The sequence below is a fragment of the Chinchilla lanigera genome, unplaced genomic scaffold (assembly GCF_000276665.1).
Source record: "Chinchilla lanigera isolate Chin_1 unplaced genomic scaffold, ChiLan1.0 scaffold00017, whole genome shotgun sequence".
Lineage (NCBI taxonomy): Eukaryota > Metazoa > Chordata > Mammalia > Rodentia > Chinchillidae > Chinchilla > Chinchilla lanigera.
In genome coordinates, this window is record NW_004955418.1 from 18,001,400 (window position 1) to 18,017,361 (window position 15,962).

The 15,962-nt window shown below is 36.2% G+C and overlaps 1 protein-coding gene across 7 annotated transcripts in view; it reads left to right on the forward strand.

The window, feature by feature from the left end:
• The window catches only part of Kiaa0825 (KIAA0825 ortholog), a 384,762-nt gene that overhangs the window by 182,759 nt on the left and 186,041 nt on the right, over window positions 1-15,962 (forward strand). Inside the window, exon 20 of one of the 7 annotated variants that reach the window (XM_005382253.2) lies at window positions 11,283-12,438. The exons of the other annotated variants lie outside the window; for them this stretch is intronic. Coding sequence (XP_005382310.1) covers window positions 11,283-11,370 — 88 coding nt within the window. The 3' untranslated portion in view covers window positions 11,371-12,438. Of the gene's footprint in view, window positions 1-11,282; window positions 12,439-15,962 lie in introns of those variants that run through there. 7 annotated transcript variants of the gene reach the window in all.

A 15,962-nucleotide genomic window follows, 5' to 3' on the forward strand; every position in this document is an offset into this window, starting at 1 on the left:
GTGAATGCAATATTAAAGGAGAAGATGATAGCTGGGACTTCGGCACTGGAGCGGGGTTTTATGTGAATGCTACTGAAGATCCTTGGAAAACTAATTACAGAATGTACTCTTATGTAACAGAGGAGGTAATTTGATTTGTTTTATAATTATTAACTAATGACTGCCAGAAGTTTAATTTTGTATCAAAGTCCTTCTAGTCCTGACAGTTTTAAACTAGGTTATAGAATGGTGACTTTATGTTACACATTTTTATAAAATTTTTCAGTGGAAATTCCAAAGTTTATTAGTGTAGTCCTATTTGCTACAATTTAAATTAACACTAAATACATATTTGTATTAGTCACTGTTCTCTCATTGCTCAGACAAAATACCTGACACCCAGAATTAAAGGGAGAAAGATTTATTTAGCTCACAGTTTGTAGAAGTTTCAGCCTATAATCAGCTGGCTCCAAGCTACATGGTTAGTAGAGGGACATTGTAGAGGGGAACCAGTTGATGGCAAGCAAAAGACAGCAAAAGCAAGTAAACAAGGGACCTTAACATTGTTTTTTTTGCCTCTTTCGTCTTATCCGGGCTACTTAAGGCAGGTAGCACTCACACCTTTAATCGTAGTACGCTTGAGCGTAACATTGCACTGTGAATCAATTATAATATCACAAACTCTAGATCCAGCAATCTCTGAAAAAACCCCAAAACATGAGGCTTTGGGAGGATATCTGAACACAAGCCATAATAATATTTAAAGATTTAAGTAATTATATTGAGACCTGTGTACACAACCCAGATCATCAAAGAAAACAATATTTGAAACAACCTGTTATTTCCCAGTAGCTAGTTCTTTCAGATATATTTTATAGTGATAAGCAAAAGATTAGTTAGAAAGGATAAATGATAAAGCATAACTTCTATTAATAATACTGATGTCTGTTAATAATACTAATGTGCAATTTATGCATTTATCTAAATTTTATGATTTTTATCATATACATCATAAAAATTCAAAAACAATATTGAAATTTGAGTCACCTACAATTCTTTTTTCTTTTTTTACTCCCTGGTACCAGGTAGCCCAGGGCCTCACACATAGTAGGCAAGCATTCTACCACTAAGCTATTTTTTCAGCCCTTAGTCATCCCTACCTCTTAGATCCTAGACCATAGCTATGTTTCATTATATTCCAGATTTTTTTCCATGACTAATTTACACATAGCTATAAAATTTATTATATTGTTTTAGTTCTATAAAATATTTTCCAATATTCTAATTTAAGAATTGCATAATATTCTGTCAATGCCATAATTTTTTTCCTAAGATATTTGTGTTTTTGTGTATATTTCTTATCATAACAAATATTGCATTGGTTATCTTTGCACATGTTCTTTCTCCTAAGGATTTTCCCTTAGATTTTCCCCAAATGAAGTTACCAGTTAAAAAGTTTAAAAAGCATTGTCTTCTTCCTTAAGTTACTAACTTCCTTAAGTTACTCTTGAAGAAGTCTATACTAGCTGAATATGGTGGCATATGCTTGTAATCTCAGCTGCTTGAGAGGTGGTACATTTGTGAGTTCAAAGCCAGCCTGAACAGTATAGTTGAAAGCCTGTTTTGAAAAGAAGTCTGTACCATATATTCTCCAGTGAATGTATTAATAACTGTTGTCTGCCTAAGTTGTTTTTTTCTTTTAATCATTATCAGTTCAAATATTATAAGGCTGCCTGAAGTATTGTTTATTTTATATAGCTTTGAGATTCTTTTACATAACTTTGAAAAAGTCTAAACTTATTTTCTCTGCTATTCTGTCACACTATTGAATTCTTTATAGCTTCCTCAACTCATAAACGCCAATTTTCCAGTGGACCCCCAAAGGATGTCTATTTTTGGCCACTCCATGGGAGGCCATGGAGCTCTGATTTGTGCTTTGAAAAACCCTGGAAAATACAAAGTAAGATTACCTAAGTTTCTAGTGATAAATGTTTCTCTTGAGTAATACAGTATTAGGAACTTTCGAGAATGAACTTTTATTATTTTTGTGTCGGGACTACAGTTTTCTAGGATTGGAAACTTTGGTAGTTGGCAGAGGGTATTAAATGTGATAACACGGTGCATGCTACAGAATCAGAAGCATAAGTATTCCATCACTGTGGTTTCTTGTCAGCTTAGCAAAAGTGTTATGAAACATAGCTTATCTTTTTCATGTACTTTTTCAAACTATAGTTTTAGGCACCATTTCCCCCCTGTGGGTTGTTATTCTTGATTAATGTTATTGTGATAGTATGTATCATTTATTTATATTTTTAGCAGGTATCTTTGTAAAGTTCACTTTGGTTTTCTGAGGTAAAGGAAGGTATTCATGATTTGTGTGTTCTTAATGTAGCTAATGAGAATTGAAATGCAGCTTGACTGAAAAAAAACTCACTCTCAGCCTTTTCCATTCCTTACTTGAACCTTTATACCTCTATGTAATTTTGGTTTAAGTGAGCCAAATTTGAGTAACCACTGTATGTAGAGAGTCATACAGTGCACAGCAGCATATTACAGGAGTTCAAAAGGAAATGTCAAAGTAATTATCATCTTAGGATTGCTTCTGATTTTAAAATCAGAGTCACAGTCATTCATTATCTCAAGATTTGTTTAACCAATTTGTTTCCCATAGGAAACACTTCTGAATCATTTCATGTGTGCTGCTGAGACATGAAAATACTTCGCATAAGCAATTTCATGAGAGTAGAAAATAAGGAGTTTTCTTTTCCCATGTTTTTTATACAATAAGATAGTCAATTTACTATCTGAAGTTGAAAAGGTGAACTTAAATTTTTTGTCCTTTACAGAAGCTAGCAGAGATTGTCAAATGTATACACTGATAGTCTAACACTGAAAGATTTTGTCTGTATATCTTATCCTATGGAATATAAAATTTTATAGTACTGCAGATTAATTTTCAGTGGAAAACAGTAACTGAATATAATCTTTCTTTCTTTTCTTTTCTTTTCTTTTTTTTTTTTTTTTTTTTTTTTTTTTAACAAAAACTCCTACAGGAACTTTGAAAAGTAGCGCATATTCTCATTGTTTTCCTGATAAAGAAACTGAAACCCAGAGCTCTAATTGTTTTCAGATTCTAGCTCAAGTTCAGATCCTTAAAGAATTCTGTCTAGTACCTCTGTATAGTTTGGCTTACTTTACTCTTTCAACATTTTAGAGCATCTATCTGCTAAAGGCATTGATTTAGATAAAGTAACCATTTGCTAGGTTACTGTATTTTAAATACAGTTATGCACAGTGTGATGGCATTTCAGTCGACTTGGGACTGCAGACATGATGGTACACACCCACGAACTTACATTTGTGAGTGACCGTGTAGCCAACTTAGTTTGTGTAGGTACACTCTGGTATATACCTGATGACAAAATAGCCTAACAACATTTCTTAGAGCACATCCCTGTCATCAAGTAATGCACGACTGTACTTTAGCACTACTTTACAAAATTTCTAATCCATTTTAAATAATCACTTTTGTTACTTCTTTTCTTCTAGGGCTTATTTCCCTCTCAGCAAATGACTTGCCCCACCTCCTTTGCTAGGAAGATTAAAATTATCTAATGTGAATTTCTCAAACCTCAGTTTTCTTTCTGTTTTCTCCAATCCTTTGGAGAAAGAGAGGTCCTTCTTCTAGTTACAGTTTGAGAGGTAATTTAGCTACTTAGATTGTGAAGGTTCTTAGGATGAAGTTTGGGCTTTAGCCAGAAGATGAGGGAATCAGCAAAGCCTGAAGGAAATGGAATGACAGGAACTGAGAGCTACTTCAGGATTTAGTCAACCTGGGGCAGAGGGACTGTTAGAGGCTGGATAAAGACTGGGGAAGAGATTATACATCCTGTGAATTATAAGGAAGTTAGATATTCAGAAAAGTCTACTTTTAATTTGCATAAAAGTGGTATGATAGTTCCTCTTTGAAGACAGTGTGGACTGGATATTCTTAAAATAAAGACGTGCTATGTTTACCTGTTCTTCAGAGTATGCCAGTTTCTATTCTCCAAGAAGCAGATGCCAGGATAGTAGTGGAGTTGTGAGAAGTTCTTAGGCAGAGAAATGCACAATAAGAATAGAAAGGAGGTATGATAGACACTGTGAAATGATAGGAAACCATCGAAGAGTAAAGGGCTTCTGGGATGTGGGAAAAGAGAAGGGAAAGAAGGAGAAATTTTGTATGTATGTATATACAGGATAGATAACATGGTTGTTCTTCTATCTGCTGTTTCTATGCCGAAAGAAACTGTCAATGAGTCTTTGGTTGACCAGTATTGCATGTCTATATCTGTTTTCATGAGAAGCCACTTTGAAGATATCAATATGTAATACAACCACCATTGTTAATTCCCTACCACTTTGTTTGTAACTCTGTATTGTCTGTATTGTGGTTGTGATATGTTGTAAAATGTTGTATGTCTGTTAATGTTTCCCTCCTTTTATCCTTAAAATAAAAAAATAATAATAAAAAAAAAGAATAGAAAGGAGAAGCAGGAATAGGCAGGGAAGAACTTCAGAACAAGTTGCTGATCGGATACCTGCGAAAGGAGACAGCAATGGAGGACTGCTTAGGAAAAGCCTCAGACAGTACAGTAGTTCTAAGAAAGTTTAGATAAGGTCAAGGGAGATTCCTTGAGCTACGGCCACTCACCAGAGACTCCCATGGCCTGCAGGAATGGACTAGCAGTACCTCCACCATGCCCAGACACTGGCTGAGGGCAGCTCAAGAGAGACACGGTCTGAGCGCACCTACGCTGGTGGATACAGAGGAAGGACAGCTGGGGAGGAGACTTAGGCTGTGGTTTTCTGTGGCTACAAGGTGGGGACAAAAATGAAAGATTCCTTATATGCAGAGAGATATATGAGAGCCTTTTAGATAAGTTAACAGGGAAGTCATTTAAATAAAGGTCTCCATGACTTTTGTGAGGAAACAGACATCCTAAATAAATGTGAAATGCTATTGACAGAGTGCAGAATTGGCAACATTTTGATGAAAAGAAAGTATAATAATTTTCTCAAAAGCAGCCATGAGAGAATTTCTTGCTTGTCAAATTGAACCCAAATTCACTTTGTAACGACTTTTCTTCTTCCTAATTATGCATTCACATGCTGGCACTTTTGGGTTCTTGCAATGGATCAAAAGCTATTTTAAAACTTGCTTGTAGAGAACACATTCTTTTTTTCAATGACTAGTCTTTAAGTCTTTCCCCTGTCAACTGCTGTTCAGACCCCACAGCCATTGTGATATTTTTCTGCGAGAACTTTTAGGATAGGTTCTGCTAGGAGTAGCTGTCATAGGCCTATTGATTCAGTTTGACTGGAAACAATGAATATACTGACTGCCTTAAGGCTTCTGAGTCATCACTGAGTATCTATTTATGTTGTTCTACCTAATAAGATGAGAAAATTATCTCTTTGAAGATATCTATACAGTTAAATAATGTAATAACAAATTCAAGCAACAACAAATAATGTTCCCTTTTTTTCATATGCAAAATGGCATTAATATCTGTAAATACCCACATTACTTTGGTGACATGCTGTACTTACATTGTGTCTAATACCTGTAGTACTTTCTTCTGCTATAAGTGAAACTCTCACCTTGATGTACTTCAGGGATGTAGTTTGCCATCTGAGCTCTCTTTTTACATAATATGAGATCTTTTGGAAAAATCTTTTTTAAATATCAATACATTACAGTATACATAATATTTATATCAATATAACTTTGAAATTTACTTTGCAATAAAATATAAACAACACATTTGCATATATTACATACATTATTTCAAATGGTACAAGATGATAAGATGTGAAATATAAAACATACCTCCCCTGCTCCCCAACGCAAGCCCCATTCCAACTGTTATAGTTTAGAAGCATTTCTATTTTTATTTTATCTGTTTACTTTTGGTTTGTAAATCTGAGGGACAGATAGGATGCAGCACCATCTTTTAAATTTTATTGATTTAAAATTATATCATTGACTCCTCACAATGAAAACAGTACAGAATGGGACTCATTACCCACTCTTTTCCCCTTGTCTTCATGTTTTGTTCATAAAAATGTTAATTTTATTTCTTTTATTCATCACTCTCTTATCCTGCATTCTAATCATGGCAATGTAATATGTTGCTCTCAGAGATAGGATGATGCATCGTTTCCTGACCAGGACTAAAGTTCCCCTCCACCACGAGATAAAGTGGAGGCCACCAATGAAAAGGCTGATACAGCTCAAGTAGAAGAAGTGGCTATTTGGAATTCAGTGGCTTCTGATACCTACAAATAAGAGCTCCATGTGATAATTCCGGGTTAATGAGTTAAACCTAGCAACAGTGAGAGGCCTATAGTACAAAACTTCAGTCTGGGCCATCCAGATTTAGAAATCAGTTACGTGATTGCAGGTTTTGCTGTTTACCTATTCCTTACCCAGAAGCCTCTTTTCTTCAGCATTATGACTTTGCCCTATTTGTTATCTGGCTCAGCCCAAAGCCAGTGATGAACATCCATTTCAGCAAGTCAGAGCTGTAAAGGCCTTGAACATAGTTAACAATCCGTGGAAATAAGGTAACTTTGTATAAAAAAATGGTCCAAACTTTTGTTATTTTTATCGTACATAGAATGCATTTGCTACCAGATGAAAGAATAGTATTACACACCTCACAAAATAGGCTGTGTTGATGCTAAGTGTACATCCATCCCATTATTCATTTCAGCAACACTCTCAGTAAGTAGATAGATGTGACTTCATTCCTGCATCCATCAAACATGCACTGGGCAGAGCAGATAAAGAGATAAACCAGACACAAGCCCTGCTGTCAGTGAGCTCAGGATCTAGTGGAAGAGATAAACAAAAAGCTGTAGATATAGCTATACTAGAGATTCAGGCAAGCTGCTATAGTACCACAGTGGGAGATCAGAGGAAAGAAAGCTAACTCACATGGAGTGGAGGAGCGGTAGTACTTGACACGTCAGGCAGATAGCCCAGCTGAGAGGTAGTTGAGATGGAGCCTTCAACACAGGTAGTAACACATGAAAGAGAGAGCACTGTGGTTTTGTCCCTAGCCTTTTAGGAGGTGGAGCCTTGAAAAAAGCATTTACATCAGTGGAGGCAATGTGCTTGGAAGGATACTGGGGCCCCAGCCTGTTCCTTTCTTTGTTGCCTCTGGACCACCATGAGTAACCATCTTTGCTCATCATGTACTGCCTGCCATGATATTCTGCTTTACCACAGCCCAGAAGTACCAGCTGACCATGGACTGGACCTCTGTAAATGTGAGCCAAAACAAACCTTTATGAGTTGATTACCTCAGGTATTTTTCCACAGTGACAAAAAGCTTAATAACACACATAATGGTTTTATCAAGGCTATTTGGGCTACAGTGTTAGGTTTTCTTTTTTCAGTGCATTTTTCACATTTAATGGTTCTATTTGCAACACAGGCACCGTGAAGTGAATAAATGTCAGGTTGCTTCAGATGAAGTCAGAGACTGTATTGAGTGAGGGGTATGAGGAAGGGAGAGGGACACCTGTCCTAAGTAGGCCCATAACTGGAGAATATTAAAAGACTTACAGATTCTTTCTTCCTAATCCTTGGCCTTGTCTGACCCTGAAGGCTCTGAGACATGTGTAAACAATTGCAGGGCCTGTGTAATTCATAGATCAAATGGCCTTGTTGTCTGTCACTAAAATTCTACTTGCCTTATTTTTATATGGCTTTGATGAGATGTTCCTTTGTGAGGACACTCTTGGTATGTGATTGATGGCACTTCAGACAAGACGCCCTCATTTATTAGCGGCCTTGGTCAAGTGTGAGAGGTGCTCCTGATTTGTCTGCTCATCATCACTCCACGTGCTTGCAACCAGTTCTGGAGTTGCACAGCCTGTTCTGTAGTGCTCTGGTTTGTCCCTGGATGAGATTGGTTACCTGGAAACAGTTGGAAAGCCTGAGTGAGGGAGTGATGCTTCCAATTCAGTGTGCCTAGGTTTGATGCTCTTTATTGGCTGATCTGAGATGGCTTCCAACTAAATTTATAGACCCTAAGGGGTATCTGAAGGAGAAACTAAGTGAAGTTGTTTCTAATTAATTGTTCAGTTTTTTATCTTTTAGCCCATATTCTAACAAGGATTTTAGGACTGAAAATGGATTTCAGTGAAAGTACATACATATAGATGCTTCTTCATAGCAATTCTGAGAATGTGGCTTATATGTGTGATTTTAATGCATTCGTTGGAAATAATGTTACTTTTCACAAAGTAAAAGCATTCATAATTTTGCTTCAAGGAAGAATATTTGCTTCCTCTCACACATTTTATTTAATAATTTTACTTCTTTAAAAGCAAAACAGCATACAATTTGAAATGAAATTTCCCCAAAGTGTTCAGTTTGCTAATATGTTTTTCATTTTCTTCATTATGCTATAGTGGAATGTTGCCATACTTTGAAATGTGCAGTTCTCTTCCCAGGAGGCAGCAGATGGTCTGCCTAAGCTGTCTCTCGGTACAGGATCTGTCATGCGGGATGGTACCTAAGGCTGATGAGATGGGAGCCCTGCCCTCAAGGAGCATTGACTCTCACCCTTATTGCATCATCACCACTGTATCTAAATGGGATTATTTCTAAATGGGGGGGGGGAACCCTGCAAAATTGAAAAGATTTTGGCACCTCCTGAAAGCTTCTTTTTTTCTTAGTTCGCATAAGAAGATACTTTATTTGCAAACTATTTGTGTGTTTCTCAGCCTTTCATGACTGCAACAAAATAGCTGACATAACTAACCTAAAAAGAGATTTTAGTTTGGCTCACGGTTTTGGACTCCACTGCTTTTGGGCCTATGGCAGTACATCATGTTAGGAGCATGTGGTACAGGAAGTCCAATCCTGGCTATAAGCAAAAGAAAAAAAGGAAGCAATCAGAATCCTACAGTCCAGTTGAGGGTTCCTTCCCAGTAATCTAAGACCCCCAGTTAGGCCCCACCTCCTAAAATCTCCACCTTCTCCCAGTAGCACCATGGGCTGGAGACCAAACTTTTAATCATGGGCTTTGGGGGACATTCTAGACCCGAGCTATAGCAAGTTATTTATATTCGTAAATGTTTTGTTACTGAGTGCCTCATTGCTGAAAGACATGCTGACTTCTTAGGCAGTATATAATTTTGTTGGGATTTCTACCTAAGTCTATGTCCTGATCTTTAGCCTTGAAAGTCTGGCAGTTTGGTTTCATATAGTAATATTAACTCACAGTTAACAAATTCACATGAGACCGTTGCAAAACCAAAATTCTATTTTACTAATATACAGTGAAAAATACCATGTCCAGCAGATCAGGTCCTTCTCTCCCTCAAGTCAAGTTGACACCAGAAGATAAGTTATAACCGAAACTTTGGTTGGTTAGGAAGAGTAGACCATGCCTCTGTGGATTGTGCCTTCCCCTAGGACTTGATTCACATGTTGCCCTTGTGCTGAACTATGGTAACAATGTCTGATTCTCTGGATATTATTTTAGTCTCCTGCTAGACACTCTGTTATACCATCTCCTTAAACGCCATCTCTTTAATTCACAAACAGAAAATAGTTCTATTCTGAGTGAAAACTCAAGGAGGATCATGATTTCTTTGTGATCAGTTAGCAATGTCTCCCATAGGAGAGGAGAATGATGCCTTAGTTGACACACAGTACCTTGGTTTAAATCTCCCCTTTAGTAAATGGAAGCAAATACGCACTAGTAATATTTAAGAAGAGCATTTTGCACTCTGCGAAATTCTTGGCAAACATGCTTTGAAAAGTGGGAAGAAATCTTACCTTTCTCATTTTGTTATTTAGAAAACATTTGTCTTGAGGGACATACTGAAGTCAGAGCAAGGAGATAGCTATATGGTGACTTGAGCCCAGGACTTTTGGTGTGTGATTCAATTTATAAACCAAAACAATAAACCTGAGAATACCAAAGACTGATCATTAGATCTCCCAATTTAATTTGAGACAACACTTTTCACTTGTAGACTTCAGTTATTATTTTAGGCATGCAAAGTAAATATGACCATACTACATTAAATAATGGCACATTAGAATCATTTGAGAAGCGTGTTTTTTTGTTTTGTTTTGTTTTTTTTTTAAGGAAAAACTGTGCCCAGATCTCCCACTGACCAAAATTAAATCAGAATCTCTGATAGTGCAACAACCATATCACTTTAAAATTTCTCAGGCAATTCAAATTTGCAGCCAGGATTAAACTATAAGTATTTGAAAATTTGTTGAAATGATCGAATACTTTGTAATGTTTAAGTAACCATTGATGACATTGTTCAGTTAATGTCTTGAATCGGTATGTTTATGTGCCAAAATCAACTCAAATCTTTCCAAATAATAGAATTACAAATTAAGAATAATACAATATGACATATTTTTCCCATAATTCTTAGAACAGCTATCACATAGATGATTGTGATACTAACGATAATTTTTAGATTATGCCATAATGAAAGATAATATTTATTTATTTTGGGTACCAGGAATCAAACTCAGGACCTTGAGCTTACCAGGCAGGTTCTTGTGCCACTGAGCTATATCCCCATCTGAGAATATTTATTTTAGTAATGTTGGTAGAATGTATAGACATAATGTACTCTTTATTCAGGAAAATTTCAAATCCTGATAAGTAGAAACATGGTAGGGGGAATGTGAATAACTGCATCAGAATATCATGCAAGCATTCTTTTCCATTTGGGAAGAATGGTGTTACCATAATGTGAACAGTGTTAGAAAAGATTTGTTAATATCAGGGGTCAGAAAATGAAAATTGCTAGAATGGAAATTCTGGGTGATTTGTTATGCATTTAGTGACAGTATTTAGAGTGTTATGGTTCTCCCTACTGCATAACTATGCCTATACCTTTGTGTTATATTCAGCATGTAGCTAGTAGATGGTAATACTGGTCCAAAATCTAGAATAAAGAATAACAGTCACGTACATGCAAGATGAATTTTCGTATTGATGTAAGGAGTATTGGTGTTTTAGAAATGTATAGTGCTTCAAAAATGAAGCTATAATATAGGATCCCGAAAAGAAAGAGGTTCCTCTGCTCTCTTATTCCTGGATTTCCAACCACTTTCCAAGTGCTAGGCTGCATTTTAGCTTTAGACCACTAGTGGTCCTGGCTTTCAGTCCTCTCCCTCTGTCCCCTCTTACCTTCTCCTCTAGTTTATAGATTAAGATGATCAGGAGGGACTATGATCATGTTGTAAAAGGCTTTTCAATTTCCAGAGCAAGCCTGGAGAAAAGCAGTTTGCCATGGTTCCCTGGTGCTCAAGAGACAGTTCTCAGAAAGGCAGCCCTGCTCCAAGTGGATTGATCAAAAGCCAGCGACTTCAAAGAGGCTAAAAAGCTCGCCAATCACATTAATCATTTGTAAATAATTAAAGCTAAGTGACTATCTCATCATGAACTACAACCTTCCTAGTTCTTTTGAAAGTGGATATTGTCTACAGCCAGGGAGCTAGCATTGTAGAAGTCCTCCTATAGCACAGGGAATTGAGAATTACCACTCTACAAGTTGACACTATGAAATCTGTCATTGAGGAAACCTTTTTATGTTACTTTCTGGATTGGCAGGTTATGACAAAACTACATTTGTGTTACTTGAATACATCTTTTGTCTAGTTTTATATGCTTCTTGACTTGTCTAGAAAATGACATATTGAGGTTTTCGTTAGCTTTAACCAGGTGTGATTTTCATATGGAAGATACCCTGGCAGGACTGCAATTTAAGACCAATAAACCAGTGAAGCTCAGAAAGGCCACAGCCCTTCTTCAGATGGTAGCAATGAGCTGAAAGACTCATTAATCAACCGCAGAGTCACAGATGTGATGGCTTGCCTACAAACTGCCAACAGACTGTGAAAGTCACATCCGACAGGCTAAATTGTCAAACTAGTCCCATCCATAAACATTGTAACAGAGAAATCCCAACTCTTTTGTTTCTAAGATGTGATTTGGAAATATTAAATTTCCTCCAAATCTTCTGTGAAATGTTCATTTCATTGCAACATTGGAATTCAAATTCCTTGAAAAAGTATCAGATTTGACATTATTTTCTCCTATAAAATTATGAGTGATTTTATGTCTTTTATTACTTTTCCTAGTGCTTATTTCCTAATGCTTATTTTCCTAATGCTTATTTCCTGATGCCTTATTTTAAAATTGATGCTTTTGTACTGTGTGAAGTTTAGAGGATAGAATTTGCTTGAATCAAAGCCTTATCAGGAAGGAAAGCTCACCCCATTTTTAACATTTATGTTAGTGTGACCTGTACCTTTCAGGATTTCATGCATAAAAAAAGTGGAAAGATATGATTTAATGGAAGGACCATAATGGAAGACTGTATTGGAAGTCACTTCATGGGAGGACTATATCTTGTAAGCTATTTTTTTTAAACTAGAAGAAATTCTTATTTGACTGCTTGGATTTTTGTGTTTCTTTTGAACTGTCAAAGGAATCAAAATTTTGTTCAGTCTTAGTTTAATTTACAAAAATTTGGCATATCCCTAAAGAAGTTGAATTAAACTGTATGTTTGACATCTGGCTTTTTCTGGAGTCTAATAACAAAATTACAGCCAGTAATTTCTTTTTTCTTTGGAGTTAAGGTCTCCCTATGTAGCCCAGGCAGGCCTTGAGCTTGTAGTGTTCTATGAGGCTTGTTTGAGATTCCTGTGTGCTAGGATTACAGGCATGCACCACCACATCTAGCAGTAAATTTTCAAATAAATACGTAGTTTATGCTGTAGGTAGGTTTTCAATAAAATTCTGTAAAATCTGTCATTTTTAGATCTAGTACCGTAACTCCTACAGTAACTTGTAGTTTGCTTTTTACGGAAATGGAAGCTAATATGTAACACTATTTCATATACTAGAAGGTAGTTTAACTGTGAAGGTATAAAGTTCTTCCATGGACTCATTTTACTTTTTAATATTTTAACATAGAACAGGAACATTCTTCAAAATAGCAGGTCTTTACCATACCCATTATCAAACTCAGTGCTTTAATTAAATATTTCCTTATAGTCCACTCTAATTACAAAATAGGCTGAATGAAGTTTACCATTTTTCCTTTCTTTTTGTGACTGTTTCTATACTCTGGAAAAATATGAGTAAACATTTACACTACATAGAAGATAACGTAAGAAAATGGATAAATCATAATTAACATCTTTAAGGGAGTAGGCAATTTATTTCTGCCAAATACTTTTAGATTACATTTAACATATAAATTAGATAAAACACTCTTATCTAACTTGATGTTACACTGATATTAGAGGACTACTTTAAAAGAATGGAGGACAGGATGGACTTTTACAACTAATAATTAGTAAAATGTTAATTTGTGGCCCATATTATGGTAATCAAATAAAATCCCGTGTATATCCAATGTTCTTCTAGAGATTCTTGGTAGGGTGGCATCAAGCTGATTTGCTCTGGGTGAACACTTCCCTTAGGAAACCCTCAATTACCTCTTTGGTTGAATTGAAAGTACTTGGAGGATCAAAAGCAATATAGGAGTACAACAGAAAAAAGTGTGAGAAGAATAGGAATTGTGTACTGAGAGTTTGCTTCATTCCTAAAAATTCTATCTCATTTGCAATCCTTAACTGAGTAAGTTTGATGGGGAAAAGTGAGTTAACACCTTGTAAAAGTTAGAAAGTAGATAATAATCTCATGGTAAAGGTTAAAATTATAATTAAAAATGGGTTTGAAAATGTTATTTACATATAGTACTCTGCTCATATAAGCCTCAAAACATTTGTTTCAAGGATCCTTGTAAATTTGCTATCTGTGTATGTCAATGTATCTCTTCTAACAACTATTCTCTTATTGCAAATACTAGAAGAAAGCTGCCACATCATGATCTCCTTTTCAGATGAAATATATAACTGAATTTCCTTTCTTTAAATGGAAATATATTTAAAAAGATGTGAGTAGAATTATCAAACTGGGTGTGCTGTGCACACTGGTAATCCCAGCACTTGCACTCGGGAGGCTGAGGCAGGAGGATCTCAGTGAATATAAGGCCAGCCTGGGCTACAAAGTGAGTTCAAGGTCAGCCTGAATTGCATAGCAAAACCCTATCCTAAAAAGATGACAACAAAAAAATAGAATCATTAAAAAGTATGCACTATGTTTGCCTACATGTACATAATGATTACATGTATCATGTGAAGTTGGTACACGTGCATGACACATCTTAATTCTTTTTCATCCCCTCTTCTTACATTGCATTTAAATATATCCAGGCTCCTACCAGTAAAGTGTCAATGTAACTGAAAATAAAAATGTATAATGCTTTCTACTGGTGTAATTATCGGTAATTTCACAGTAGATTTGGATAAAACTAGAAGCAGTTACACTATGATATACAGTTACACTTCTGTGAAAGGTATGTAGAAAAGTCGAAGATTGTCTCATTGACTTTTATATACAAAAAGAATCTTTAAAATGTTAAGTGAAAGTCAATTTTTTTTTTTTTTTGGTTTTTCTCTGGTACCGGGAACCAAACTCACGACCTTGCGCTTGCCAGGCAGGTGCTTTGCCGCTGAGCTAAATCCCCAGCCCCTGAAAGTCAATTTTTAAAAGGTAAATTTTCTCTTTCATTTTAATGAATAGCTCTTTAAAAATATTTGACCAATTTTTTTTTCATGGCTTTATTTTTTAACGTTTTTCAATGTAGTATTTGCCATAATTTTAGATCCTGATAGCACAGTTATAAATCCAATATGTTTGTTGTTTAATTTGGTCAATTAAAATGGGAGAATTTACTATAGTTTGTCTCAAAAAATTGGGGACAGTTTTAACTTGATATGTGTTCTGGATCTAGTTCCCATACAGGAGTATTCTCAATCGTCCAATGATAACAGATTTTAAAATAAGGAAATTATGCCCTAAGGAAAAGAACATAGAATCTAATATGTTTAGAGTACTTCTTATTTCCCATGTGTAGTATGTTTAAATATAAACTTTTTATTCTTAAAATTATTTTATATAACACTTGCCATATCCTTGATTATAAAGACAAGGAAGTAAATTCAACATAAGAAATTTTCAGTGTCGCATAGCTCATACTTGGTCAGGCTGTGATTCAAGTTCAAGGCTAGCAGTTGGTCCCAAAGCACTATCCTTCTCACTATGGACTGATAACACAACACAAACTGAAGAGCATGTTGTAGATATTTCACCTTCTGTGAACATAAGTGTAATACTTCTGTGTTATTTTTAAAGGTCTGTTTGTGAAGTATAACAGATAATGACACAAAATATAAAAGTGACATTTTGTATCACAAAGCGAACATTTATTTACCATCACTGCTAAGCTCTGCCTGGGAATGGAACATTGCCACCATCCTTGAAGGTCTACCTCCCCTTTCCACAAACCAAACACTAGTACCATGCTTTCTCTTCTCTTGTAAGATTACCATTGCCAGGCCATCTCAAGAGGAACTGCCCTAAGAGGCCCCATGGGCCATGCCCTGCATGCAAAGGAGACCACTGGAGATCGGTCTGCCCTCTGAGGTGGAGGCCCCAGAGCTCAGACCCATGCTACCAGTTACTCCAACAGGAATGAGAGGGCTTGGGGCATACTCTGCCTTCTCCCTCTGGCCGGACCATCATCTCCATCGAGGAGTCCTGGGTAATCATGACTATGGAGGAACAAGAAAACAGCCTGTTGCTAGTCACAGGTGCAAGTCTCTCGGTCCTTCTTTTCAATCCTGGCCTTCCTTCCAGCCATCATACCTCAGTGAAAGGAGTCACTGGTGAGGAGGTAATATGCTATTTTTGACAACCCTTAGGCTGGAACTACTTATTAGATCCTTCTTGCATATCTCTGTCTTCCTGAGAAACCACTTTGAAGATACCACCATGTATTACAGCAGCCATTGATATTTTCCCACTAAT